At 41.7% G+C, this 26,050-nt stretch overlaps 14 protein-coding genes and 1 non-coding gene across 15 annotated transcripts; 9 read left to right on the forward strand and 6 right to left on the reverse strand.

Moving 5' to 3' along the window:
- Window positions 1-1,131: 1,131 nt before the first annotated feature.
- Window positions 1,132-1,725, forward strand: PUMCH_000046 (uncharacterized protein; the record flags this gene model as incomplete). Its single annotated transcript, XM_063019146.1, has 1 exon — window positions 1,132-1,725. The coding sequence occupies one exon, from the start codon at window positions 1,132-1,134 to the stop codon at window positions 1,723-1,725; it is 594 nt and encodes a 197-aa protein (XP_062875216.1).
- Window positions 1,726-1,882: 157 nt separating this feature from the next.
- Window positions 1,883-2,737, reverse strand: PUMCH_000047 (uncharacterized protein; the record flags this gene model as incomplete). The annotated part of the gene is made up of 1 exon (XM_063019147.1): window positions 1,883-2,737. One exon carries the CDS (start codon window positions 2,735-2,737, stop codon window positions 1,883-1,885), a length of 855 nt encoding a protein of 284 aa, XP_062875217.1.
- Window positions 2,738-4,038: 1,301 nt separating this feature from the next.
- On the reverse strand, window positions 4,039-5,712 carry PUMCH_000048 (uncharacterized protein; the record flags this gene model as incomplete). Its single annotated transcript, XM_063019148.1, has 1 exon — window positions 4,039-5,712. The coding sequence occupies one exon, from the start codon at window positions 5,710-5,712 to the stop codon at window positions 4,039-4,041; it is 1,674 nt and encodes a 557-aa protein (XP_062875218.1).
- Window positions 5,713-7,711: 1,999 nt separating this feature from the next.
- PUMCH_000049 (uncharacterized protein) lies at window positions 7,712-8,512 on the forward strand (the record flags this gene model as incomplete). Its single annotated transcript, XM_063019149.1, has 1 exon — window positions 7,712-8,512. The coding sequence occupies one exon, from the start codon at window positions 7,712-7,714 to the stop codon at window positions 8,510-8,512; it is 801 nt and encodes a 266-aa protein (XP_062875219.1).
- A 680-nt stretch (window positions 8,513-9,192) lies between these two features.
- PUMCH_000050 (uncharacterized protein) lies at window positions 9,193-10,131 on the forward strand (the record flags this gene model as incomplete). Its single annotated transcript, XM_063019150.1, has 1 exon — window positions 9,193-10,131. The coding sequence occupies one exon, from the start codon at window positions 9,193-9,195 to the stop codon at window positions 10,129-10,131; it is 939 nt and encodes a 312-aa protein (XP_062875220.1).
- A 128-nt stretch (window positions 10,132-10,259) lies between these two features.
- On the forward strand, window positions 10,260-10,610 carry PUMCH_000051 (uncharacterized protein; the record flags this gene model as incomplete). Its single annotated transcript, XM_063019151.1, has 1 exon — window positions 10,260-10,610. The coding sequence occupies one exon, from the start codon at window positions 10,260-10,262 to the stop codon at window positions 10,608-10,610; it is 351 nt and encodes a 116-aa protein (XP_062875221.1).
- Window positions 10,611-10,742: 132 nt separating this feature from the next.
- PUMCH_000052 (uncharacterized protein) lies at window positions 10,743-11,477 on the reverse strand (the record flags this gene model as incomplete). Its single annotated transcript, XM_063019152.1, has 1 exon — window positions 10,743-11,477. One exon carries the CDS (start codon window positions 11,475-11,477, stop codon window positions 10,743-10,745), a length of 735 nt encoding a protein of 244 aa, XP_062875222.1.
- An 845-nt stretch (window positions 11,478-12,322) lies between these two features.
- PUMCH_000053 (uncharacterized protein) lies at window positions 12,323-12,985 on the forward strand (the record flags this gene model as incomplete). Its single annotated transcript, XM_063019153.1, has 1 exon — window positions 12,323-12,985. The coding sequence occupies one exon, from the start codon at window positions 12,323-12,325 to the stop codon at window positions 12,983-12,985; it is 663 nt and encodes a 220-aa protein (XP_062875223.1).
- A 231-nt stretch (window positions 12,986-13,216) lies between these two features.
- Window positions 13,217-14,137, reverse strand: PUMCH_000054 (uncharacterized protein; the record flags this gene model as incomplete). Its single annotated transcript, XM_063019154.1, has 1 exon — window positions 13,217-14,137. One exon carries the CDS (start codon window positions 14,135-14,137, stop codon window positions 13,217-13,219), a length of 921 nt encoding a protein of 306 aa, XP_062875224.1.
- A 448-nt stretch (window positions 14,138-14,585) lies between these two features.
- Window positions 14,586-15,851, reverse strand: PUMCH_000055 (uncharacterized protein; the record flags this gene model as incomplete). Its single annotated transcript, XM_063019155.1, has 1 exon — window positions 14,586-15,851. The coding sequence occupies one exon, from the start codon at window positions 15,849-15,851 to the stop codon at window positions 14,586-14,588; it is 1,266 nt and encodes a 421-aa protein (XP_062875225.1).
- A 539-nt stretch (window positions 15,852-16,390) lies between these two features.
- Window positions 16,391-16,462, forward strand: PUMCH_000056. The gene has a single exon. It is a non-coding gene; the product is annotated as a tRNA-Trp (tRNA).
- A 1,550-nt stretch (window positions 16,463-18,012) lies between these two features.
- On the forward strand, window positions 18,013-18,768 carry PUMCH_000057 (uncharacterized protein; the record flags this gene model as incomplete). The annotated part of the gene is made up of 1 exon (XM_063019156.1): window positions 18,013-18,768. One exon carries the CDS (start codon window positions 18,013-18,015, stop codon window positions 18,766-18,768), a length of 756 nt encoding a protein of 251 aa, XP_062875226.1.
- Window positions 18,769-19,242: 474 nt separating this feature from the next.
- Window positions 19,243-19,662, forward strand: PUMCH_000058 (uncharacterized protein; the record flags this gene model as incomplete). Its single annotated transcript, XM_063019157.1, has 1 exon — window positions 19,243-19,662. One exon carries the CDS (start codon window positions 19,243-19,245, stop codon window positions 19,660-19,662), a length of 420 nt encoding a protein of 139 aa, XP_062875227.1.
- A 649-nt stretch (window positions 19,663-20,311) lies between these two features.
- Window positions 20,312-24,643, forward strand: PUMCH_000059 (uncharacterized protein; the record flags this gene model as incomplete). The annotated part of the gene is made up of 1 exon (XM_063019158.1): window positions 20,312-24,643. The coding sequence occupies one exon, from the start codon at window positions 20,312-20,314 to the stop codon at window positions 24,641-24,643; it is 4,332 nt and encodes a 1,443-aa protein (XP_062875228.1).
- Window positions 24,644-24,730: 87 nt separating this feature from the next.
- On the reverse strand, window positions 24,731-25,414 carry PUMCH_000060 (uncharacterized protein; the record flags this gene model as incomplete). The annotated part of the gene is made up of 1 exon (XM_063019159.1): window positions 24,731-25,414. The coding sequence occupies one exon, from the start codon at window positions 25,412-25,414 to the stop codon at window positions 24,731-24,733; it is 684 nt and encodes a 227-aa protein (XP_062875229.1).
- Window positions 25,415-26,050: the final 636 nt, after the last annotated feature.

Here is a 26,050-nt window from a genome sequence, read left to right on the forward strand (position 1 = left end):
GCGGCTACAATTCAGAACTACCCAGCTATTCTCCTTCAGAGAGTGAATGTTCTTCTATTTATTCCAGCCGAGATGGGTCCTCGACACCAAGAAGGGACCATCCCGGGGCGAGCGCTAACAACCTCGATGAGCAGCTCGCTTCAAGACTCCGGGCTTTGGAGACGTCTCTCCGAAACCCAAACCTATCTCCAGCCACCAGACAATTTTTGGAGGTGGCTATCACTTCATTTGAGAAGACTGCTGCTGAAAACGAGGAATCGCTCCCGCCTTACACTGAGGACTGTCGTCCACCATATGAACAGTGATGACTGCTTCAATTTTTGCTTCAATCACAAGGGCACTTAACACACGAATGTCTAGCAGGTTCCATCTGGTAGAAACACTGTGCTTGACTCATCTTTGCCGAATTTTTTTCTCATTATTATTGTCGGTTGCTTTCAGTTACCAACAGTCGTTGGTTTTTAACTTTTAATTATTTTGACATCACATCATTGCCATGGTGAAAGTTTCTCCCGGTTTACTACTTTCAAGCCACCTGGCGCACATTTTCAGTTCTCTCTGATCATCTTATTTTCAATTAATGAATACCATCGGCCATCTACCGGCCATAATACACTATCGATATTTGCAATTGCATTGTAGATAATAGGGGTTTACCCGGAGAATCTTGCATGGTGTGAAATGATCCGTTAATTTAGCCGCCGGAAAAACTTCCAAATGAAGCAGCGCCAGAGTTAATCAGACGACTTCGGCCAATGGTATCTGCGCCGGATTAAGTTTTGGGCGCTTTTGGGTCCCCATCCCCTATCTTGCTGCATATCTGTCAAAACTATACATGCATGGTACTGCAGCCAAGAACTCAAACATTCTCTTATGTAGTCAATGCTAGAAACTATGACGTGAGGCGTGAGACATATACGAATAGTGAAAAAGAAATTCTAACAACTTGTTCAACAACAACATGCTTTGAATATTGCTCGAGATAGCTTATTTTGTTCATGTATAAATACCTATTTCAAAAAAGTCTAAATCTATACCTCTGGTATGAAGTTTACACATAGCAGCGTATACTTGATATCGCATCTCTACTTTTCTAGAATCGTTTACAAGAGTATTTAAACAGAACTGACTATGAAAGAGACCAGATTCCAGCCCAATATTATAATAACAGGTACTCCCGGCTGCGGCAAAACCTCTCATGCTGAAAGTTTGGTATCCCTGCTTGGCGAAGGATACAAACACTACAACATTAGTGCCTTAGCAAAGGAACGGAAATGTTTTCTGAGCTACGATGAGGAGTTTGATTCTCACATTGTGGACGAAGATAAGCTCTTAGACTCTCTTGAGCCAGATTTACGAGAAGGTGGTGCTGTTGTAGATTGGCATTGTTGCGATATCTTCCCTGAAAGACTCATTGACTTGGTTGTAGTCTTGAGAACAGATAATTCTGCATTGTTTGACCGATTAAAGAAGCGTGGCTACAAGGATAATAAAATTCAAGAAAACTTGGACTGCGAGATAATGGAGGTTGTGTATCAGGATGCAATCAATGGATATGTTCCAGAAATTGTCATTACCTTGACCTCTAACAGTGTTGAAGAATTGGAGGACAATGTCGATAGAATCTCGGCATGGGTGGAAACTTGGGTCAAAGACCATCCTCAAGGAGTGACAAATGAACTTGACCCCGATATGGTCAGAAGTGAAGATGAAGATATGGAGTAGTAATGTGTATACGATAATCAATTAAAAAGCCTTTAGGATCACTGTATTTACGGACTTATTGTTTTGGGCATGAAATTTACTGAATGTATCGATTAAACTAGATTACACATTAAGATACACTGCGATGATGCCCAAAATATCTCCTTGCCAATAGCAATTAAAACAAACCCGTGAATACTTTTCTCATTAAAAAGATGGCCAAGAGGGCCAACAAAATCAAGACAACGTTGTATCCCTGTCTAACGAGGATATAAGCCCATTTGCTCTTGATTCTTGCCATATTGTGGGTTTCAAGTTCAGTCATGCATCTAGCGTTTTGCTCGAAAATGTACTTTGATTCCTCTATGATTTCCTGCTTTTGAGTCTCAGTCAAGTTGTTCCTAGTCATAAGCTCATAGTCACGCTTGTATAAAAGACGGAAGGTTTCCTCGTCTGGAACCTCAAAGTGAAAAAAATTGGTGCCCATTTTGATAACCTCCTCATGCTTGAGACCATCTTTTTGCGGGAAGAGACCAGTAGCACGTCCGAGAGATGATCTCATGACCCTTCCGCCTGCGAAGAGAGCCAAGTACATCACATGCAAGTACGCAAAAAGAATATAAGGTTTCTCCTTGATAGCTTCATTAATGTGGTTGACGAATTCAATTTGAGCAGGCATCATTGGTGTCAAGAACTTATTCTTATCATCATCATAGTAGAATAATAAGTCCTGCTCCGCGCGCTCTCTTCTAGCCATCTCCGGCTTCCAAACCTTTGCCAAAAGATCCTTCCACTCTCCATCGGAATCAAGTTGCTCATATAAATTACGTTCGACGGTGGCGAAGACATGGTAGAAACTTTGCAATCCTTGGCGGTAGATCCTGTAGTCCCTGAGGGCAAGAGCAAATCTCAAGGTAACCCATTTATCGATTTTGTTGTGAAGAGCTCTAGTGTCCAAGTTAATTCTATTCGCAAGAGCGCCCACATCCGTTTTGTGTGGAATTATTTCGTGCAGCGACAATTTTGTGGACATTGTATGTGATTGTAGTTGGGTATATCTGGGTGTAGGTGAAAAAAGATTTAGTGCGAGTGAGACTTTAATGACCCAAGGCTTCAAGAAATGTAAAAATAGTAGTGCTGTTCGAAAATGAAGGCTGCCACGCAGCTATAAATATTGAGGGGGGAGGATGACTGGCGATATGTCCGCAGTACATCTCATCTGCAAGGATCTCCGTAGAACGCGCAGATATCGGGAGGTATTATACGCAGGAAATGATCGTTGCAAGTTTATCAAAGCAAATATTATGGCGGCAGATATCGAAATGAAAGTGTGGTGGAAGGAAAAATCTTGTCAAATCAAATGACTACAAATAGCCATGCTTCCTTAGCTTTTAGAGGTAAAAAAAAAAAATTGAATCGTGGCGCCAGCATAGCCGATATCGCTCTTGGATTCTGACAAGAATTTGGTCCAGGTACAGTCACGTCAAAATGTGGGGCTAAATATTCTCCGATGTCGGTTCTTCTTTTGTTTATCTCTGATATGCGTTTGTGATAGATAATAGATATCGAAAAAATAAGTCTGACCGGAGGTGATGAGACCTCGGAAATTTTTTTGAGCCAAGACTCGTCTCAAGAAGCGTGTTTATTTATTGAACTTATTCATTTCATGATCTATAGAAAACCGGGATGCTTCTCGATTCGGATATTATATTCCACTATAATGAGAATCGATGTTTGATTGCTGTCTTGCTTCATTTTTGTTTCGAATAGACTGAGCTGGGACGGCTACTTCTTTGGCCAAATGTATGAACTGAGAATACTTTGTAGAGTACATTACAGAAACACGTAAAATCGTTGCAAATGTTATCGGAAGCGCGTTTCCTAAACATACCTCAGACAGTAATGATATCGAGATCTCAGAGTAATAAATCTTGGAATTGGAGGCCGCGTGTCTAGTTTGAGATTTGTTTTTGCAGTTGCAAGTAGCACCCAAGAAGCCCTCGTTTTTGATATTCTTGGTTTGACTTGGCACAAACATCTAAGTTTGAAGAGATAGCCCCAATAATATGAGAATGACAAAGCTTAGTATACTTAGCAAGCATTGCACCTGGACTCCCTTGACTTTCTGGTGAACTAAACTACGTTGCCCATACACATGTATGAGCAGAAAATATTATCTCTAATTCGATATTTGATTCTTTCAAGTGACGAGCATGGATGGACTCAATTGATTGGTCATCCCTTTGCTGTAATATCAAGCCCAAAAGCTTTAGACTACAAAAATTGCATAGTTTTCTATATTCGTTATCGTATTTTACATATTCGTACACACCTCTAGTTGAAAAACCAGACCCATGGCTTGGCCCACCATTTGGCGGACTTGACCTTTTGAGTTTTTTCTTGTTTGTCCAAGATAATAGTTTCAGCGTCGTAGATTGTTCTGTCAGTCATAATGTCAATTTCGTCCACACGAAGGTAGTACTTGTTCCATGATCTAGTCCAACATTTGTGGCCAACGTAACAAACAATGGTGAATGGAATACAAGCGTAGTTTTGAAAGAAATTGTTGACATCAGCGTCAGCCTCAGGGAACAAAGCAACCCAGAATTGACCAACCAAAATCAAGATGTTCACAATAATAGAATACCATGATCCGAAGACACCGGTGTAAGAAACGAAACCCAATGTGTCGAGAGGGATGTTGTTGTACTTCAAAGCAGCTCTCCATCTCAAGTGACACCAACAAAGAGCGGGCCAAATAAGGACAATAGACAAAGCGACAATGGACAACAACCAGTTGAAGACAACGTCTTGATGCTTGAAAGTGGCGATAAATGCAAAACAGGAACCAATACAACTGACCATCCAAGCTCTAAGAGGACGGCCAGCCTTGTCAGTGTAGTCAAACCACTTAGGGGCGAAACCCTGTTGAGCCAAAGAACGCAACAATCTAGATGAAGAATACATAGAAGCAGTGGCGACAGAGGTAACGGAATTCAAGATCACAGCGTTAATGATACTTGGAACGACCTTAACACCATGGAGTTGAGCAGCCAACACATAAGGAGAAGCAGCACTTGCAGAAGAATGGGCACCCAAAAGACGGTCAGAGTTGTATGGAACCAACAAACCGACAAATGTCAAAGAGCCCAAGTAGAAGAAAATGATACGGACAAAGACAAGTCTAATGGCAGGAGGCAATGCTCTGCGAGGATTGCGCACCTCATTAACAGACAAGGCCAAGAATTCAGTACCTCCCATAGAGAAAGAGGCGGTGGCGAAGGCTTTTACCAAACCCTTGAAGTTGGTGATAGCACCGGGGTCTCTCCAGTACATACCACCAATGAATCCAGATTGACTGGCACCCAAATCAACACAAAGACCCATGATGATGAATCCCGTTAACATAACCAATTTAAGAGTGTTCATGAAGAACTCAGCTTGAGCGTAACCTTTCACACCGAAGAAATTAATGGCAACAATGACAATAAGGAAAATTGCGACAAAGACATCGGAATCGATTGAGGTGTTCCAGAATTTGATCGTCATCGCAGCCGTGACCAATTCCAAGGAAATGGTGGTGGTCCACTGGAGCCAGTAGTTCCACCCAAGAGCGAAGGCGATGGAATCATCTAAGAACTTGGTGTACCAGTCATTGAAACCACCCTCCAAATTGGTGTAAGCGACAGATAACTCACCAACAGAGTTCATGGTACATATACACATAGCACCTACAATGGCATAGGCGATGAGAACAGCTAGAGGACCACCCATTCTCAATTTAGCAGCCGAACCGACCAAAAGACCAGTACCAAGACCACTGCTAAGGGCAATAACAGCCAAATGAGACATTTTCAAGTCTTTTCTAGGGATTTCGGCCTCTTCTTTTCTCTGGAAAGACTCCCAAAAGCCTACCTTTGTATGTTCATTGTCTGAGCTCATGACCTTGAGCTCGGATACAACCGGCTCAAGATCGGAGCTGGATTCGTAACCTTCTCTTTTACCCATATTAGCAAAGGATGAAGTGTTTCTGTTCTATTTGCAGATGAGTTGGAATGTGGAAGTATAGGCAACACAGAATAATCCGGGTGCTAGTGCCTAAAGAATATGCAAGAGATGTATGGACAGGGTGCAAAGAATGAAAAGACGATTGATCAATGTTTCAGAAATTGATAATTGTCTGTAAGAAGAAAATGATATAAAAGTACAATAAATTGGATGTCTCAAGAAAAAGTACCACAGCAGACTTGAGGCATTAAGTACACTTGATAGAGATGGGGAGGCAGGGGTCAGCGCCCAAAGGCGAGCTGCAAAGGACGGCAACAATTACCACTACACCCGGCATAATTGGGCTGTTCACACCGAATCATTTGTCCACGCAAGAATAGGGTGATGAGCATCTGCATCTGCACGAGGCATTACCAATTGCCGTAACTGATGGCTGCAAATGCCGCGCAGGATATGCAATATTGTCGGCGCCAAAGCCTGCATCTGGGTCTGCAGGGCTGCATTTTGCAACAGCGAAGACAAGAAAAAGAAACTGCAGACGCATTATGAGGGACATCAGATCAGACATGGTCACTGGAAGAGTTCGTGACGAAAAATTCAAATTTCGAGGCATTTGAATGCCCAATGTCCCGGAGTAAACAGAAAATAAAACATTGATCAGTTTTTGGCAAGCTTATTTTCGAAGCTCGTATGCATATGGACCCCTCGCAAGCGTCTTTTTGCGACATTACATTGGACCATTAATAGCTTATTGGCTTATCTAAGGTTCTACGATTTTTCGTAACCAGACCACGACGTGCCTATGTTCAAAAGTATAATGACCCATGCACCCAACAAGCAATGGAACCAATCACATCAGTTTGAGTTATCTTCTTTACGTTATCGATGGGTCTATCTGATGTTCGATGGAACTATTAAGCTATTGTTCCATGGTGGTAGCTCAGAATGGAAGACAATGTAGAGAAGAACCTGTAGACAGTATAATGGCTGGAATGTTCGAGGATAGCGAAACTGATAGTCAATTATTGCGGGCTCTTATTTGTGAAACTCAGTTCAACTTCTTCAAAAATATACATAAAATAGACTTCTGCTTTCCGATTTAAAAACGGAACTTCCCCGTTTAAGTCTGAAGGTCATCCCTCATAGCCGGCTTCTCGAATAATGGACCTGCAGCTCGGAAAAACCCAGCCATGGCTCAAGAATTGGCATTCTTATAATCATCTTCAGGCGGTTTCTGATCTGCGATTGATAAGAGTCTCACGTCTCAATTCGATGGCTGCCGTCAAGAATTAGCGTGCAGAATGGCGTTTTTTCCCCCATTCAGCAGTATCCGAGTACGGCATTAGCGACATCGGCACTTCGCGGACCACGGCACATTGAAAAAGGGACATCGCACCGTTGAGTCCTGCAGACTTGCGTTCTGCTAGAGTTTCGGCTACGTCGGTTTGAGCCAAGTAAATCAATTACCATTTAAAAATGATATGATTAAGCTCATGACCTCACTTTTCTTTTATGGTCCTGTTCGCATCGCCGTTTGCTAAGATTTGATTTCAACTATAATTGGCTGGATTTGGGGTAGGTGGAACCGATGTGACAGCGCTGGATGCAGGACACAGGCCATCGTCAAACTTTAAGTAATTCTACAGTCACCGAAGAATAATGAGGGCGGAGGGAAGCCGGGGTAAAGCCACCGTCATCTGGGGCCAGAATTTAGGTCGAGCCGTTTGCCGTATTTGACATGACGTGATGAGGGGTGAAGACATATTCCAAGCCTGGCTAAATTGTTTAGAATTCGGGCAGGAAATGATCTTCTGATCGCGCTTTTTTTGATGAAAGCAAGAGAGTGTCACTATTTACAGCTCTGGAAAAGATCAATATGAAACATGGAGGAAATTTGTGGAATAATTTATTTACACGACAACGATTCAGTGGAAAGAATCTGGCATGATGTTTACCTATTAAGCTCTATTCTGCATTTTTGGCCGTGCTTTTAAGGATAATGGAGTCTACGCTCTTCGCAGCTTTTGTGACTGCCAAATGGTCCAACATGTCTCACCAAAGTATATCTGTCATAAATTTGACAGGTACAAAACTCTTCAGTTTCTTTAAAAATAGAAAAAAAAACCATGCTACGATCGATAAATTCAACGGCAAGCGTAACCTTTACACATTTTTTGGTTCGATCCAAGTTTTAGGTGTTGCTCAAAACCCACGTGACCTGCTTGCTTACCATTATCTGAATAATCTCTGTATCGTTTCGTCCGTACCGATGGTTCAGCTATTAAAGACTAACTTTACATACAACTACGACTTCTACACTACCTCGGTCGCATACCTTAATCGCTATCCAAATCCCTATGCCAAACATGTGCTCAGTTCCGACACATTAGACTCTTTTGTCGATGATGAAGGAAGACTTCATACTACCAGACTAGTCGTGAAAACAGGGCTGTTGCCTGAGTTTATCATGCCATATTTAGGTTCAAGTGTCCAATCATGGGTGATTGAAAAATCTGTCATTGATCCAAAGCGACAGGAAGTCAGTGCCTATAGCGCCAACGTTGATCATCATAGATTTGTAAAGGTGGAAGAGTTTTTGAAGTATAGCTGCAAAGGAAATATGACCAGGCTTGAATGCAACGTGCGCTTTCTGTCTAAATTTTTTGGATTCAAGAAGCGAATTGAAAACTGGACTAAGGAGAAGTTCTCCAAAAATTTGCATAACCTGACTGAGGGCTTCATGTACGTCATCAGTAGGGTAGGGGGCTTGAGCAGCACACAGAGCGAGCAAACGATATGACAATTTTGATCTTTGTTTGTTTGCGCAGCCGCATCGTATATAGTATTAATGTGTGTAATGACAAGAATGGGTATTTATTGGAAAGACTGAAGATCTTGCCCTCGTGCATTTGATCAAGGACATGTAGAATTTGCATGAGTCTGTTTGGTAATGTCTTGATGCCATGACTTGACTTTCTATAAGCTATAGTTCATTAAGAGGTAGTAGAGTCGAGATTGAGAAGACCTTCTTTTCGGAATCAACATATCAATAAAAGAACTAAGATAAGAGAAAAATCTCAGCTCGCCAGAGTTATACCTAGAATATTTCCACAGGTCTGGTAATTTTGGTGTTTACAAGTCACTAGGTTGAAAGAAGAAGAATAGAAGCAACGGAACATATTACTAATTTTAATCTGAATATCCTTATATTCTATCAAATCTACGGAAAAATTTCAGACTAATTCTGAACGATAAAATATTCTCATAAATTAGTTTGGAGCTTATCTAATTCTGATAAGAGGTAATATCTAATCTCCGCAGTAGATGCACCTACGCAACAGATCAAATACATCAAAGACATCAAAATAAACTGCTAGATTCCATCAGGTCCCCTAATTCCCGAGCAAAGATTCAGATAGACAACTACTCGAACTAAAAAGATTTCGTCATATCAACTGTGTTACTTCAATTGTTTTCACCATGAGTTCGTACCCCGATAAAGAATCCGATACTGTCGTGAGTCAATCACGTAGTCATTATCCAGAATCAGACTTTGCGAATTACTCCGGTAATGCCCGTGAAGTGTTCCTCTCTCCAATTTTCCTTAAGCAAGAGAAGTTTTACGTCTATAAGGGTCTCAATTTCCTTGGAAGACAAGACACGCAATTTGTCGTAACTCTTGACGAATACCAAGGCTTGAAATTTAAACCGGAATTGTACTCGGGACACATCTGTCATCTGAATCTATCTAATCATAAAACCGAACGCAAAGTCTCGTTTCTGAGCAAGAAGCGGAGTAAATCACACAGCAATCCGTCTTCGTCGTCGCAGACAGAACAGACAGAACACACAAGACAACGCAGATACACTTCATATGATAGTAAACTCAAAGAGTCACTAGGCACATCATTTAGCCAGCAACCTCTACTTCCGCTGCCTCGAAAACCTTCTGCCAGTACCAACTTCAATCTCTTAGGGAACCTTGAGGGGGGATTCGATGGGAGTGGTAGTGAAAATGCAATTGAGGAGGATGCAGAGCTGCTTGAAAATTATGATGATCCGACACAAGAGCAGAGTGATTTTGTAGACGTTGTAGATGGAAATTACAGTAAGGGTACTGATGATCCAAATGAGGACCTCGATGAGAGTATTGATGAAGAAGAAGACGAAGACGAAGACGGAGGCGAAGATAATGAAGATGAAGATGAAGACGAAGATGAAGAGAACGAGAGCGATGAATTTGATGACGCATTTTATTCTTCAGATGATGACAATCACTTACCAATGGGCCATAGATACGGCTACCCATACGTTAATAGAGTGCCGGTGATCGATGTATTCGTGAGTGACTGCGAAGATGTTGACAAAGAATTTGATGTCGAAAATTCTGAAGACAATATGAGCGTCGTCAATGATTAAGCCCGAGTATTCTCTTTTTTTTTTTGCGAGCTTTCTCGGTGATCTCTCTCTTTTAAACATCTTAACCACAGCAGATCCTGTGTGGAACATCACCCATTATCTTAACAAACACAGAATACCCACCAACAATGGCCGACATCAAACAACAATTCGAAGAGCTTCTGTTGGCGTACTCCAAGTCCCAATCATCATTGTCTGAGTTTGTTGAAGCTAGATCCAAGCTCGAAACTCAGTATCAGGAGAACAAGATTGTTCACGAAGAGTTAGAGGGATTAGACGAAACAGCAAAAATCTACAAAATGACAGGGCCTGTCTTGATGCCGCAGGATTATAGCGAAGCCAAGATGAATGTCAGCAAGCGTATGGAGTTCATTCAGGGCGAGATCAAAAGAGTTGAGGAGAAACTCGAGACCACTCAGAAAGACATGGAAACTATCCGCGGAAAGCTCTTACAGGTCAGATCACAATTGCAAGGTTGAATATCATCTCATAGCCGTATAGTACCCACCTTGGTCCTTGGCTTTTGAGAACTACCTATGGCACGCCATCTTACATCAAAACTAGCCCGAATTCTATATTGAGCTTGCCCTCTATGTTATGTATGGTATGGACTATCCACGAGTCAACTGGCTCTTAATCAAGTTGACTATAGAGATGGCGTTAAACATGGCCCACTGCTCAACAGAGCTGTATGAGTATCCCATGGACTTCATGGCTGCGACGCTCTCATCAACATAAGCGTGTGTCCGTTCAAAGCCTGCACTGGAGTCTTGAAGCATGAACAACTCCGATTTGACATATATAGTAGATAAAAGAAATCTCTTGGCGTACCATGCACTATCGTTTGACTCGTCGCCAGCGTAGAAAGCAATGTCATCCGACAAATTATGTAGTTCCTCTAAAGACAGTTGCCAATTGTATGGTAAAATGAGTCTGGAAAGCGCCTCGGAGAGATGGTCAATGATTGGCTCGTTGTAGCCCAAACGCTCTTTGATCAAGTATGCCGCACGACTGTACTCATCTCCAATACTATGGAAGTCGGCATTTTCGTTCAAAGCATGATCGTAGAGTTTTTGTCTCTGAGACTGAAGCCAAAAAAGTACCAATCCGTACTCGGGAGAGTGCTGGGACAGAGCAGAGACAGCACTCTGGATTGAGTCAGAATAGCCTAAATCGGCTACAGCTGCATTGATGGAGTTTTTCGAAAACCCATACTTTGGAACGTAATCCAAAGCCTTGCTAAAGAGAACACCCTGCGGAGTTCTTTTGTTTACAATAATGTTTGAAGCTGGGTGAGACGTAGAGTGGTAGGCTCTTCTACTACAACGAGAGATAAGGCGGAACATAGTAGCTATGAGGAGGTGATACACTGTAGTCAGGTACGTGGCAGAGATTTTGCTCTGTTGCTTCGTATAAAACTGAGCAGGAAGATACAGATATCGTCAGGCCATACTGCGAACGATCTGGGGTATACACAACGCCCAAGCTAGAAGGAGTATTTTGAGTAGTGGGAAATTTACTTTGTTCCAATTTTGAGAGATTCGTTAATTTTATGGTTTAGGCATCGATATATGTGACTTCGTCTTTCGTGGAAATCTCTCTCTCGAAGCACATAGTACAGGCATTCTGAGATCATCTTGATTATCAAAGATAGAGTGTGTTTAAGAATATTTGACCAGTATTAATACTTAATGCCTTTCTGATAAGGTTCCCTATCATCTGTACGTACGAAGTGTTTGAACGCTCATAAATTGGCCTTGTTGCATTGAATTACTCCACTAGACCTGTTCAGAAATGAATAGTATTTTTTTGCAACCGCCAACTTGTAAGCAGATTCGAGATGTTTGAAATTGGACTTTTTATGTTTTGATATTTTCGATCTTCTTATCAGATCAGGATCTCATTGTCTCACTCCACACTATTAGAAACTAACCCAGTTTACCATGCTTGTACGTATCAAGACAAAGACGAGGCTTGTTGTGAAAAATTTTGCAATTGAATAGCCATCTCCAACTCTCTGCATCCAAGATCTATCCACTAACATCAGATTAAACAGTGGGACCAAGGACAAGGCGCTCGCCACATACTAGATGACGAAGATGAATGCACAAAGCGCCCATTGATACCTACTGTCAAATGTCATCTTGAGTCAGAGATAGAAACTCGTATTGTGGTGGTGGTTCCATCAACAATGTCTTCTTTTGTGCAACAAGCATCCAAATCAACGGTTGGATCCATCTCAGTGAGTTATCCAGAGTTCCAAAACAGCCAAGAATTTTTGCTGCCACAGAATGATTTCGATGAGGATGAGCAATTGTATAATGCTGTTGATACACAAGCTCTTATCAGAAAATATCCCAATATTGAGATACCCCTCTACAAGATTGATGAGCAAGAAGCCTTAGCGATGGTTGTTCCACATTTTGCCAATAGCATTGCTGAACGATATGTTGCAAAGCAAATTGCATTGCTCTCAAAACAACTGACTCAATGGTTGATTTTATCTCCGTGTCAGATCAACAATAATATTTCTATTTGTCGTCTAGATTTGTCTTCCCGGATGTTCACGGATGTTCCCATACTTCAACCACCGCATTTCATCACAGGAATTTGCGCATCTTTGTTGTCTGAATTGATGAAACTCAATGTTGATCCCGCTAACATTGGCGCTCTTGTGTTGAACTCTGAGGGTCAACCTGGGTTCGAGAAAATCGACGCAGATGCGCTAATGGAGGCTGCTGAAAAAAGCGCATCGTTTCTCGTTGGAGAACAATCAAAACAGAAATTCTTGAAGACTCTTAGTCTGACTGTTCGCAAGATAAACTCGGCGGTAACATCAGGCATGTATATTTGATCCCACTTTGTTAATTCCTTGTGGATCACGAACCTGAGTTTTCGCAAAATAACAGAAAAATTGCTCTCTGATCATTTCATATTCTGGCCCATACATAACTGTTGTAACCACTTCTGGTACGGGAATTTCTAAAAGATACCTTTTAAAGCCCAAATATCTCGAAAGAGAGACATATTTAAACAAAGTAAACCCAGGAAATGTATTTTAATCTATAAAATCTGAATTTTGGACCTACGCTGAAGAATTTCTCATGGACAAGAAACAGTTCCACAATACGGACACCGAGGACAGGAAAGGCACTTGAAAGTCTCTAGGAATGAGCAAAAAGTTGATGAATTGAACGGGGAACCAAACAGAGTAATTGATGACTAGAGTCTGAAGGTAAAGTTTCAGGAGCTTCGCTTTCGCATCCTCCCATGTGCCATTTTCCAATACTATAGTTCCGTAAGTAAAAAAGCAAAAGAGAGAAATCGGTGAGAAACAAAACTGGTCGGACATAACTTTTCGAAGCACTTCTACAAATTGTGGGTGCTTCGAGTATATCTGAAGAAACTTGTACCACCAGCATTGGACAAACGCCATAATAAAGCCCCAGCACATAAAACCACTCAAGCGATAAAAATTGAAGTATGTCGGCTCAATAGTGGACATTGAGTTGTATATTGCTGGTGTATCAGTGCTCGAATCCACAAGAAATGGTGCCTCGCTACCAGAGCCAGGTCCTCCTAAGTAATCGAGGAATCTATCAAGATCATCCTCACTAATTTCTGTCTCATCTCTCAATTCTATTGGTCCTGAAGTTGTTTGTACCAGGGTGTTGTTCTCTACATCTGATGGTCGTAATCTGGGGTAGATATAAGAATTCACATAGATAGAGAATTGAGGAGATTCCGGTTTGAAGGAGAGGATCGTTTGTGCCAAAGACTCCGAAATTCCATAAAGAACCAAATTTGTTACAATGATGGTAATGAGGGAGCTTTTCATGTACAACTCCTTGTACTTTGTAGTGAGTTTGAGGAGAAACGCCACTAGCGTCAAGATGATCGCAAAGTTCAAAACGGGGATATTGTAGATCCTTACGCAATTGATGAGTTTCGAAAATGTTATTGAAGTGTCTTTTTGTGAGTCCGTTTCATCTGGTAGTCCTATCATTAGATGGTGTGGTCTGTAAGAGTTTAATTAGTGGAACTAAAAATGCACCAAATAGATGAAAAATAGGCACATGAGGATCTGAGTCTTAAAGTGTTTAACGATTCATTTCTGCCTTCATTTTATTTTAATTCAAACTCTTTACATTTTTTGGTTCATCTTCGGTGAAGGCTTTTGTTGGACCCTGGGTTTTGATAAGAAGACACTACACTTCACTCCCTGGACCATGAAAAGGTATAAATATATCAATGTTGATAAAATGAGTGACTGAAGAACAAGCCTGATATGAAATTAGCCAGTTGGAACTAATTGTGGAAAATCTCGGATACTCTTACAATACGGATTGTGTATCAAATACTACGTATCACTATTCTATCTCCTTACAGTCTTTGCCAGACTAAGCATTACATGCATGACGTCCAAATAGACGATGACTCTGATATCAGGCCCCTTAAGAGGCCTTCTTGAGAGTAGCAGCCTCCAAAACACCGGGCAAGGAGTCGTTGCCAATATTGAAAAGAAGCTTGATACCACCAACTAAGGTGACCAACAAGGCAATGGAGGTCCACAACAAAAGCTGAGCTTGGGCAGCAATGTCCTTCTTTGCACAGTCGTAACCGGTCCACTTTGTGGTCTTGGAAGTCTTCTTGTCAAAGGTTGGAGAGCATACACATTGCCAACACTTGGCGCCAACCTTAGAGCACTTACCATGGCTGTTACAGTTGTGCGTGGAAGCTCCACATTCATTTTCATCAGCAAAGCAAGCTCCAGAAGATGACGTCTCTCTTTTAGCAAAGTTGGAGAACAACTCGCTAAGCTCCTGACTACGCTTGGACATATGGCCCTTGTTGCATGCATGTTTGTGCTCTGGTCCAAGTGCAACAATAGTTACATCAAATGAGCTCTGCAAAGCTGTAATGCAATCAACCAAAGCTGCCTTGGCAACCTTGTAAGTTCTGGCGTCATATCCCAATTTGGAGCCAAGGGAGAAGAGCGAATCTAGGTTAGCAACAACAAAAGCTGGTGCGTCAGCATCGTCAGTTTCAACCGAGGCATCATTGTGTTGCTTGGAAGAGAACTTGATCAATTGCATGAGCTCGCTGATGTAAAGTTTGTCGTTGACGAGTTGCAAGCTGGAGTCCAAGTTCTCCATAACATTCTGCTTTGAGTTGAAGGATTCAACGATGTTAGACCATTTTTGTGGCAATTCACGGTGGAAGAGTTTAAAATCGTGGGTCAATTCTGCGGAGCCGGAGCCAGAGACGTACTTAATCTCCTCAGTCAAGTGAGCAACGTGGGATGCATTGACCAATCTGGCGTATTGCTTTGGAAAGTCTTTGAAAAGAGCCTTGGTCAAGTGCTTAACAGATTTTCTCTTGTCCACACGGACCTCAAACGAAGCCTCATGGTCCTTGATTAAGTTGGATGGAGAGTCAACACCCTTTAAGATAACCAAAAGGGAAGGCTTCTCCTCATCTGCATCTAAACGATGAACAGAGTCAATAAACTCAAGAGTCTCGTCTTTTCCACCGAGACTGTAGTTCTCGTCAAGGCCGAATTTGTCGGCCAAGTATAAAAGGGCAGTATTGACGGAGACTTTCTGCACATCCTTCTTTTCGATGATTCTTTCGCCCGAAAACTCGTACACAGCAACATTGCTGGCACACACAGCCAGGGCACTTGCTAAAACAAGCGAGCAAAGGGACGCAAGCTTCATGGCGATGGAGTTAGAGTAGGTTAGACTTCGGATTAGAGAGTATTGAGGTTGGACATTGTGTCTGCAGGTGATTAGATCACGTGTAGAGATTGCAAAAGGCTATATGGAAGAGTGTGTTGAAAACAAAGAAGTATTGTGTGCAAAGGAGTAATGTGTGTTTATCTAGACTGAAATTTTACAAATATAGAGTACTTCTTTTTGTTCTCTCTTGTGTCTATGAGCTGGTGTATCCATCGCAGGCTGGGCAAGAACGATACTTGGGCCAAGTTGGATAACACTAAAACAGCAAAATGATAGTGTTTCCAATGTAAAAGAATTACGGTTTGAAGTAGGTTTTTTTCAGTTAGATACAAGACACATTGGAACATGTACTTCACGAATATTGAATGTAGTCTCAGGACAAGAGGTTCAGACCAGCTCCGGGGTTAAAGCAACAGTTCTCCCTAGATTCTTGAAAGACATCAAATGTCATACCAAAAAGTTCTCAAAAATTGTTCACATAGGATCTATTAAAAAGGTGTCTTTTGATCCTGTAAGAAGATGCGGTGGCTCAATGGCAGAGCTTTTGATTCCAAATCAAAGGGTTGCAGGTTCGATTCCTGTCCGTGTCATTCTTTTTTGTTTTTTAGAATTTGTGTTTGACTCTTCGGTATTCTTGTGCTACATGTTGCAGCAATGAACTTGTTGAAAACTCGCATGACAGAGGATGTGTTATGGGAATATCGGTCTTTTCGACGGGTCCAGACTGGCCCTTGCAATAGAAATATTTGATTGTCTAGGAGTTTACTGTGATTTACTTGTGTCAATGGGTTCGTTAAAACACACTGAGGCAGCCATGATCGATGCATTCAGATAGGGGTGAAAGACTAATTTCGAATTTTATTATTCTTCAATTTTATTCAGTCAAAAAAATTATCATCATAAGCATAGATCCACTACAGAAATCATGAGACCTCTCGTGATAACTCTAGTTGGCTAGTGTTGTAAAAAAGCTCATCCTGCTCATTTATATATAAACTTATGGGCCGGGTAACCACTTAAATAGGTCAGAATGATCACCAGAAGTCAACGAGATAGAAAACATAATACGGAACTTGATGGTTGAAGAAGTTATGCGCTAATTGTAAGTGTAACTGGAACTTGTTGTAATTCATTTTACTAAGATTCTGAGTCAAGTCGTAAGACATGGAGACAGAGTCAAAGTCACAACGTCTCATTTGCAAAAATGCTATCAAAGAATCACATATTCGTGGTCACATCTCTTTGGTTTTAGAAGGGTAAAAGCAAGATCCATGGTAATAAGCCGTATTTAAGTATTTTTTTGAAACTCCAACGGTACCGGTACGAAGGACCACATCACTCGTTGAAATGAAGTCCATGCGTGGACTCTGAAACTTGATTTTTTCCGAACTACATGTTCACTTTTATGGCGCACTCTGCTAAATTTTCTATTTATTTCAATATTCAATGCTGGCGCATTTTGTTCGATTTGATCTAATTATCCTAACAATCGCTGATTTTCAAAATGTTTGTACAAACTCAAAACAGGCGCAATCAAAAACAGAAAAAGGGCAAATAAAAAACTTGACGAGGCCTAAGCAAAATCAATCTTGTCTAACAAGTCTAATCAAGGATATTTCCGCCTGTTGGCCGCCATCGCATTTCTTTTGACATTTGACTATTCTCCTCTGTTGAGTAGCTCCCCGCCTGGTCCAAAACCGTAGACCCGTATGCACAGCCAGCGCCCATCCCAGATCAAGGACAATAGGAGAAAATATTAAAAAACAAATATTACTCGGACATTTCAGAGATTCGGCCAAACCCACGAACTGTCTTTATACTTGCTTCGCTCTCCCGTGACCCACTCCCCCATTCGCGCCATTTCCCTTATCATAAAGCCGGCATCGGTGGGGCTACGCAACTCCGATAAGAGTGACTGGGTCTTCTGCAGGTATCCCATCAGATATACGAAACCAACAAAAGCCACATAGTGTCTATTCTGCGCCCTCGACAAACCGACAAGGAATTTGATAATATCACGATATCTATTGCTGGAAGGACTTACTTTGATCACTATTCCAGGTCCACATCTGCTTAACATACGCAAGTTCTCTCTGCTAGGTGTGGCTTCACGGTTTCCCAAACCTAAACCAATACGCAAATGGCATTCAATCCAACATTTGAAGCCAAGAGAAAGCTCTCTGCGAGAGCCCCCTCCGTAGAAAAGGAGGTTTCTCTCTTCTCAGAGTCTCAGAACTCTTGGGTCGTCTTCAATCCAAATGACCAAGTACCCTATGATATCCTCTCCTTCTCTACCAACAATCCCTTGACTAGTTCGGACGAGGAGGATCAAGAAGAAGAAGACGACGAGGTACATCTGAAATACGACATCCGTCAAGAGGACCCACATGACATGAGTGAAGAGCACGAAGATGATGACCTAATCGAGGATCTACATACCTCGTTGTCAAATAGAATCAATGAGTGGCAAAAGACAACGGACACTTCTGTCTCAGATAATGTTGCTTCGTGGGATTTGGACGCAGAACTCGTCTCTCAGATGCTTGACACCACTATCTTACAGCGAGTACCTGCGTTTTACGGAGATAAGTACTTCGACGGAATGTCCAAAAGTCAATATACTGAATTTAAACGTACGAGTGCTCGTTTGAGGCGCTCTTTGACACGGGGTGGTATCAATTCTTCCGATCCCGATCTTCTTACTCGTCTTCTCAGTCTTCTACAGTGGCAATCACTTCTTCGAGACTCCAGCTCTGGCTCCATGGTCAACGATTACATTGTGAATACGAGGTCGCGCGTTCATCATAGAAGACCTAAATTTGTTCGCCAATATTCCGATACCGCAACCTCATCTTCGTTGGTAATGTGTGGTGGGCCTTCATGGAACGACGTGTAGTGTCTAGAGTAGCGCTGTTTCGATAACGACGCCGTTCTTCTTGTATATTTTTATTTCAATTGATGGAAGCCGACTGTGCTTCAAATTGTGTTGGCTGCTAGCCGCTTTTTAGATGAATATATGCCTATGATTTGCCTCTGTAGTTCAGAGAGCACTACAATGGGGAAAAGCCGTTTCCATCTACATCACTGATGATCTTCAGTGATATCAAAATATAACAGTAAGCCTGAACGAAACTGAATCATAAGGCCAAAACAAATTTAATTTGATCCCTCACGTCAACTTCAATTTCTTGAGTATCTTGTCTTGCACCTATTCTCAATTAGTAGCTGGCTAAACCAAATTGAGAGGATCTACCGCGTCCTGCAGATACACCGTTACTGGTTCGCGCCTCTATTAACAGCCGCCCCGTCTCCCAAACACAAATACCTCATTTTGTTTATCCGCAAACAGATTGAACAATATATCCCAAAAATGTTGAGATCATCCATACGCTCCCTCTCCTCCTCAGCTCCTCGCCTCGACTTCGCCAGAATGCAATTGTTCGGTGTTGTCGGTAAAGTTGTTCAAAGAGAACTGAGAGACAACGTTCCATTCTTGACTTACTCCCTCGCTGTTAATAGATTTGTTGGCGGTAGAGATGACAAGACCCGCGTCACCGACTGGTACAATGTGTCTGTGTTCGAGGAAAAACAGGTTCAATTCTTCGAGAACCACCTTGGTCCTGGCGCCACTTTGATTGTGGATGCCGACGTCACCCAAAGACAGGTTGTCGATGACAGCGGCGAGGGCAAGCAGATTTACACCACTTTGAAGCAGCGCAAGTTCGATGTGGTTCGTTTCCCAGCCAAGAAGCATGATGGCGAGGAGGAGATTGTTGAGGAGAGCGCCTGAGTGATTCAGATTTATACCAATTATGTACTTATAAATGTTTCAATTAAGAACTTCTAAATGCCATTGTGGTAGACTAGATCCGCTGCTTGAGCTGGCGATATTGTAGTTCCTGTCGGGGTCGTGATTGATGAGAGATACAAAAGACCCAGATGTATGAGCTGTTAGTACTGAGAGCGACTTCCATTCTAGAAAAGCACAGTTTTCGTGTAATGGATGATCTTGCTGTAAATTTGATTATACTCATTTGGATCGCTGCAATAGCCTCTTAACTTGGACACAAAACCAAGTGGCTCAACACAAAAGGGACGGGAATACTCACTATGGTGCTTCAATTCAAAACTTTTATAATTTAAAGCATTCAAGTTTGTTATTTCAATTATTGATATTTGTTTTTCTATATCTGTCCATGTCACAAGTACACATACATTTGACCATCAATCATGAGATAAGAAAAGAGAGAAAGAAAAAAAAAATTGAATTCTCATTCCTCCCTTCCTCATCTCTACTAATATTCTTTAATCTTTACCCGAAATACCTTTTCGAGGACTTTGTGTTCCTCCCACCTTCCCCAGTCGTGCGCATTTCAAGGTGCAACCTCTTGAAAAACATCCCTTGAATCTACCACAAACACTCAGTATCCACCCAGGCCATGAGCATTTTGGCATCCGTCATCCTGGGAAAACCATCCCTGGCACCTGCTGATGATACTAGGGCTCCACAGCAAGGTACAAACGGACATAAGTACTTAGCTCCCACCATCACGTTGGCTCACGATGATTCGGACAAAATCGAGTTCCAGCGTGGAAACAACGAAGCTGCATCTTCACAGCCTTCGCGTTTTTATCTTCCAATGGTGTTGGACTCTGTCAATGAGGTCAACTATAAGATAAATGTGCCCAACTTCGCCAGTCTACCGCCTCTTCGCCTCAGTTCCAAATACATCTCAGACTTGATTCGAGTGGACTCGATGACTCCTGGTGACTTGTATGGACCAAACAATCTCAGCAAGTCAACTGGACTCGATAACTACTATTTCGACAAATCTGCTGGCTTGGGAGACTTTTCTCGTTTCGAGAAGGTGTCGCAATTAGACTTGCCAGATAGATTCTTCGAGGAGTATAACATGACCAAGGTGTCGACCCGAATGGGATTGTTCTCCGAAATCAATCGTTCATGGATCGCTGTAGACAACAAACTTGTGCTCTGGAACTACCAATTGCCACAGTCATCCTTCAACCAATCATCCCAGTTCCTCACCATTGATCAGATACGACACTCCGTCATTACTGTGGCTTTAGTCAAGCCAAAAAAGGGTGTCTTTGTCGAAGACGTCAATCATTTGCTTTTAATCTCCACGGCCATGGACATCTTCATTTACGTTGTGAAATATGATGCAGCATCAAACAACCTTGAGATCTTCAACCCTAATTTGTCTGTCAGCACACAGGGCCTTATTGTCAACAAATTCATTATGAATGAAGAAACCAATGACATCTATTTTACTGGCGAAGGGGACGGTGTTAATGTCTGGCGTCTCGATTACCACAAGAATGTGTCATTTCTCAAAAATAAGTGTGACAAAGTCTGTCTCACGAAAAGTGCATTATCCTCTGTTTTGCCCATTGGCAAGATTCCAGGGTTCGATCTTTTTACTCACGAAACCGATTATAAGTCTACAGAAAAGAAGGACCAGGGCAAGAATACCGTAATTCCGGAGTCAATCACACAACTTGAGGTAGATTCCGGTCGACAACTATTGTACACTCTCTCCAATAGATCCGTGATTCGTGTGTACAAATTGCAACCAAATCAAGAGCTGTTTGCGCAACACAGTGTTTTGACCCCACACGAAATGTTCAAAACACTCACTCAATTAATTCCAGACTCGTCAAACATAAAAGCATTTCTGAAGTTCAGAATTATCTCAATTTCTAGAGTCACTTCTCAGGAATCAAGCAATGTTCAACTCATCGCAACCACCAACTATGGTGCTCGAATCCTCCTCAAACTCGGATACTCGTCTTCACTTCCATCGTTTGCTTCTTCGACTATCCGTAACACAACTTCTCTCAAACTTTCGGTTGTATGTATGAAGTTTCCACCTGCAAATGATGAACCAAAAGTCAATTCTGAATTAGACAACTACGCAAGAATTAAGCAGTATGTTGCAATCATGGTCACCAACCAACAGAACTCGGGGCTTTTGAAGAATACAAAATTTGCAAAAATTTTGAGTCCGGGTGTCTTCTTGGCAGTCCAGAAAACTACAGGCTCCGATAAACTATTCATTGCCTCGGTTAATTACGGATTCTTGAAACACAACAATAAGTTGGTTGAAGATGCTGAATTTCTCTCGTTTGGAAGTGCAAAGAAGGATTCTGAGTCTGCGCCAGTGTATGTTCATGACATTATTCAGTTAACTCCTTCTATGAACGCGACAAATACTCCAAATGGTTATGCAAACATCCAGGCTGCCCAATACACTAAGAAGCCACTTCAGTTTGCTGTTTTGACTAACTATGGAATCAGCATCTATCAGTACAGAACCTCAGACAAGATATTAAGTTCATTGAATGATCAAGTTGTTGAGAATTTCATCGAGGAGAACGGTTATGAAGAGACATGCTCGTCTCTTTTGTATTTGGCCTGCTCTTATGGTGTTCACAGGGCAGATGAGTTGATGAAGAGTAAAGCTCAACTTTTGTTTTCTCACGCAGGCAATAATGCCAGGCTCATAGAAAATTCTTCTGTTTCGGCCCAGCTGCATCATGTTCCTATCCAACCATTAGAGCAACAACCTATGGCGGAGCAAGTCATTTTGAGTGATCGTTTCTACGGAACGTGCCTTCTCATTTCCAGATTGTTGAAAGACTTGTGGAATGAAAAGGTCTTTACTGCATTACCTCATATCAAGTTGCATCCAAGCGGTGAAATAGAGGTTTCATCAGTTAAGGAAGACAATCTAATCTTAAAAGACTTGACTGTCAATAAAGCGCAAACAGAATTTTTTGTTGGCTCGATTGTGGTGCTCATTGAGTTCTTCAATGAGAATTCTAACAAGATTCCTGGTCTCGATGCTCCAACATACAGTGCAGACCCATCTAAGTTTGACAACGAAATTTGCTCTAGAACAGAACACATTGCATTTACCTCTTTAATCAGATCCTTGAATTCTATGAAGGAAGCCTTCTCTTTTTTGATGGTTCTCATTGAAGAGACTCAGTCGCATCAAAACAACTTCAATGAAGTTTTCAAATACCTTTCTCTCACAAATCAATTGAACTTGTTGAAACTCAGATTCAAGGACCTACTCTTGCCCACGGCTGAGGTCAAGAACTTAATCAAGGATCTTCTTTCTTCCATCATTAATAAGAACATCTTAAAGGGAGGTTCTATTGACCTGATCGCTTCTTCATTGCAAGGCCGGTGTGGGTCTTTCTGTTCCACAAATGATGTTTACATCTTCAAAGCCATAGAAAATCTCACAAGAGCAAAATCCATTGGCAACAGAGATGTTGAGTTGAAGTTGAAATGCCTCAACAATGCAGTTTCATTGTTTGAAGAAGCCAGCGACTCGCTTACCTTCGAAAATATTGAAAATTCCGTGGATATTATGTTGTCATTAGATTTTTCAACTGGCGCAGTTGAGTTCCTCTTGAAACTTGCCAGCAGGCTGTACAACTTTCCTTCTGCAAGGTCAAATGGCATGTCTTCAACTAATGAAAACAATCCTCATGACATAAAGAAGCATATGGAAGAGAATTCGAGGAAGCGTACGAAATTGTACGATTTAATCTTCAAAATTCTCGTTAAGCTCGACACAAAGGCTCTACAAATCAATGAACTGAATAATCAATATTTGATCAATGAGTTCTCGGAAGTTAGAGACTTGACTTATGATACTTGTTTCTCATCTTCTGATAAAGCATTCCATTACGAGTTCTATCGCTGGTTTATTAGTAGAGGCTGCAGTGAACGACTCTTGACTGTGGAAACCCCATTCATTTTGCCATTTTTGGAAGAGCTGTCGAATAATGACTTGGCTTTGACAGAGCTACTCTGGCTCTATCATGCCAGAAGGCAATCATACGAGCAGGCGGCTACTATCTTGTTTTCCTTAGCCATTTCGGAGTTCCCCTTGAACCTCGAAAAGAGAATCGAGTATCTTTCTAGAGCAAACGGCTTTTGCAATTGTACCTGTCCTCCAAGCATAAGACAAAAGATGATTCAGCTCGCTGCCCTGATTCAGGAGATATTTGATGTTGCCAATGTTCAATTGGACCTTGTGAACACTATAAAACAGGACAAGAGAATAAAGGGCGAGAACAAAGACTCTGCGATTACAGCTTTAAGTTGTAAAATCCAAAACGCAAGCGAGCTATTCAATGGATACGCCGACCCTCTCGGCTATTACGAAATCTGCTTTAAGATTTTCTGCATATCTGACTACAAGAATCCGGATGATATTTTGAAACGATGGGAATTATACTTTGAGAGTACCTTCCATGAGTTTCTTGCATCCAAGAAAAAGTCGCAGCCATTATACTCAATTCTTAGTGATTCAATTTCTAACGTGGGCAGAAAGGTCTCTTGCAATGATTCTGTCTTCCCAGTTAGAAAGCTTATGAAATTGATGTGTAAGTTCATTTTCAATGCAATTGAGGAGATTGGTCAGGATCAAACACCTCCAGCGGGAGTCGTCGTCGAGACTTTCCTCAAGTCGGGAATCAGTTTCGAGACTTTGTATGCGGTCATCAAATCATCCATCACCCAAAATTCCAACGAATTAACTGAGCCTTATCACTTATTTATCGAAAAGCTTCAGTCGAAAGAAATGGTGTACTTGATTCAGCATTGGTATAAAAACGATCAAAACATGATGTCCAGCATACCAAAAGAGTCAATTTTGACCATGACTGAGTACTCGGTCGAGAAAGATCCTTTGGAACGTTGGGTTAAGACTCAAAACTCCTTTATTTAGTATTGAATTTCTATAGTGAGTAACAACCCGGTCATGTGTGCATTAAAACTATACATAATATAAGAATTATCATATTTGTTCAGTTTTTCAATTAAGTTCATAGAAGTTGCCCTTTTGATTGTCAAATCTTTCACCTTGAAATGGACGAAGACAACTCGTTCCGCTATGCTCTAATAGCTTGCCGAAGCCAGTGTGTGGTAGGATGCCATCCACAATCAATGACACACCGTTTGCTTCAGCGCCACGAGGCATGATCACATCGGCTCGCTCTTTTGTAGGAAAAATATAATCTGTCATTTCCTGTTTCGCGCCTTGGAGATATGTTGACAAGATGTGCTCCAAAGTCTCAGTTTCGGTAAAGAGTACGTCTCTACGGATCCATCGAATAAGCCGAGTGTCTGCGTCACTATCTATGTAAACTCGCATGTGGGACATGTCACATATTTCCTTATTGTAGAGCGCATAACATCCATGAACGATCAAAAGCTTTTGGATCTCACCCTCTTTATGGAGTAGCAGAGACTTCAAATGATCCAGGAGCGCTTCGAAATCGACACGAGCGGGTCTGAATTTGTGTTTTGACATCTCATCACTAGTGCTGCCATTTTTTGTGACCGACTGTTCGAAAGTGGTCATGTCCAATACTTCAATGTGTAGAGATGAGCCATTGTTCTCTGGTAAGTTCTCGACCTCTGTTTTTATTAGCTCCGCTGTTGTCCTTTTTCCGGCAGCATGACCACCCCCAATTAGTACAATGAGGTTTTTCTGCATTGCCTAAACGACTTTATTAGAATAGGCTCCCTGAACAGTGATCTGGGGTGGAAATTAGAAGCGAGTGTGGTAGACATACAAAATATTTAAATATATGTATACTAGAGAAGCTTAGCCTCACATATAATATTTGGAACTTAATCGAGAGGAACATAAATTTTTTTTATTGGCTTTAGAATGTTCCCTCTTCATAGGGGTAGTGGATCTGTTCGAGAGTGAACGCTCATTGTGTTCGCAGTGAAAGGGGTCTAATAGTGAGGATGATTTAGTACGAGCGACATTTTGCAGCAAATAAAATGCATCACTCACCAACACTTCAAAACTTTGAGCGGGGTTTGGTTGCCCGTTCGATACCCCATCACTCGACACTCCCCACCAGTGGTGCTGATACTGCTAGTGGAGCTAAGATTTAGCCAAAAAAGCGCAAAAAATTTAGAGTAAAAGGAGTCTAGAAAGGATCCAAATCTAGATTCATGTCATGAAGGTGCCTTCCATGCACAGAAGCTCTCCGCTCCCTGCTTGCTCAAACCTAGTTTGCTCATTTGCAGCCATGACGGCATGGACGCTAGGGCACGGCTGAACCTGAACAACAAAACCGATACAAACTTGCTTCCTCTAACCGTCTCCCTAAAAATA

This window comes from Australozyma saopauloensis, chromosome 1 (assembly GCF_035610405.1).
Source record: "Australozyma saopauloensis chromosome 1, complete sequence".
NCBI lineage: Eukaryota > Fungi > Ascomycota > Pichiomycetes > Serinales > Metschnikowiaceae > Australozyma > Australozyma saopauloensis.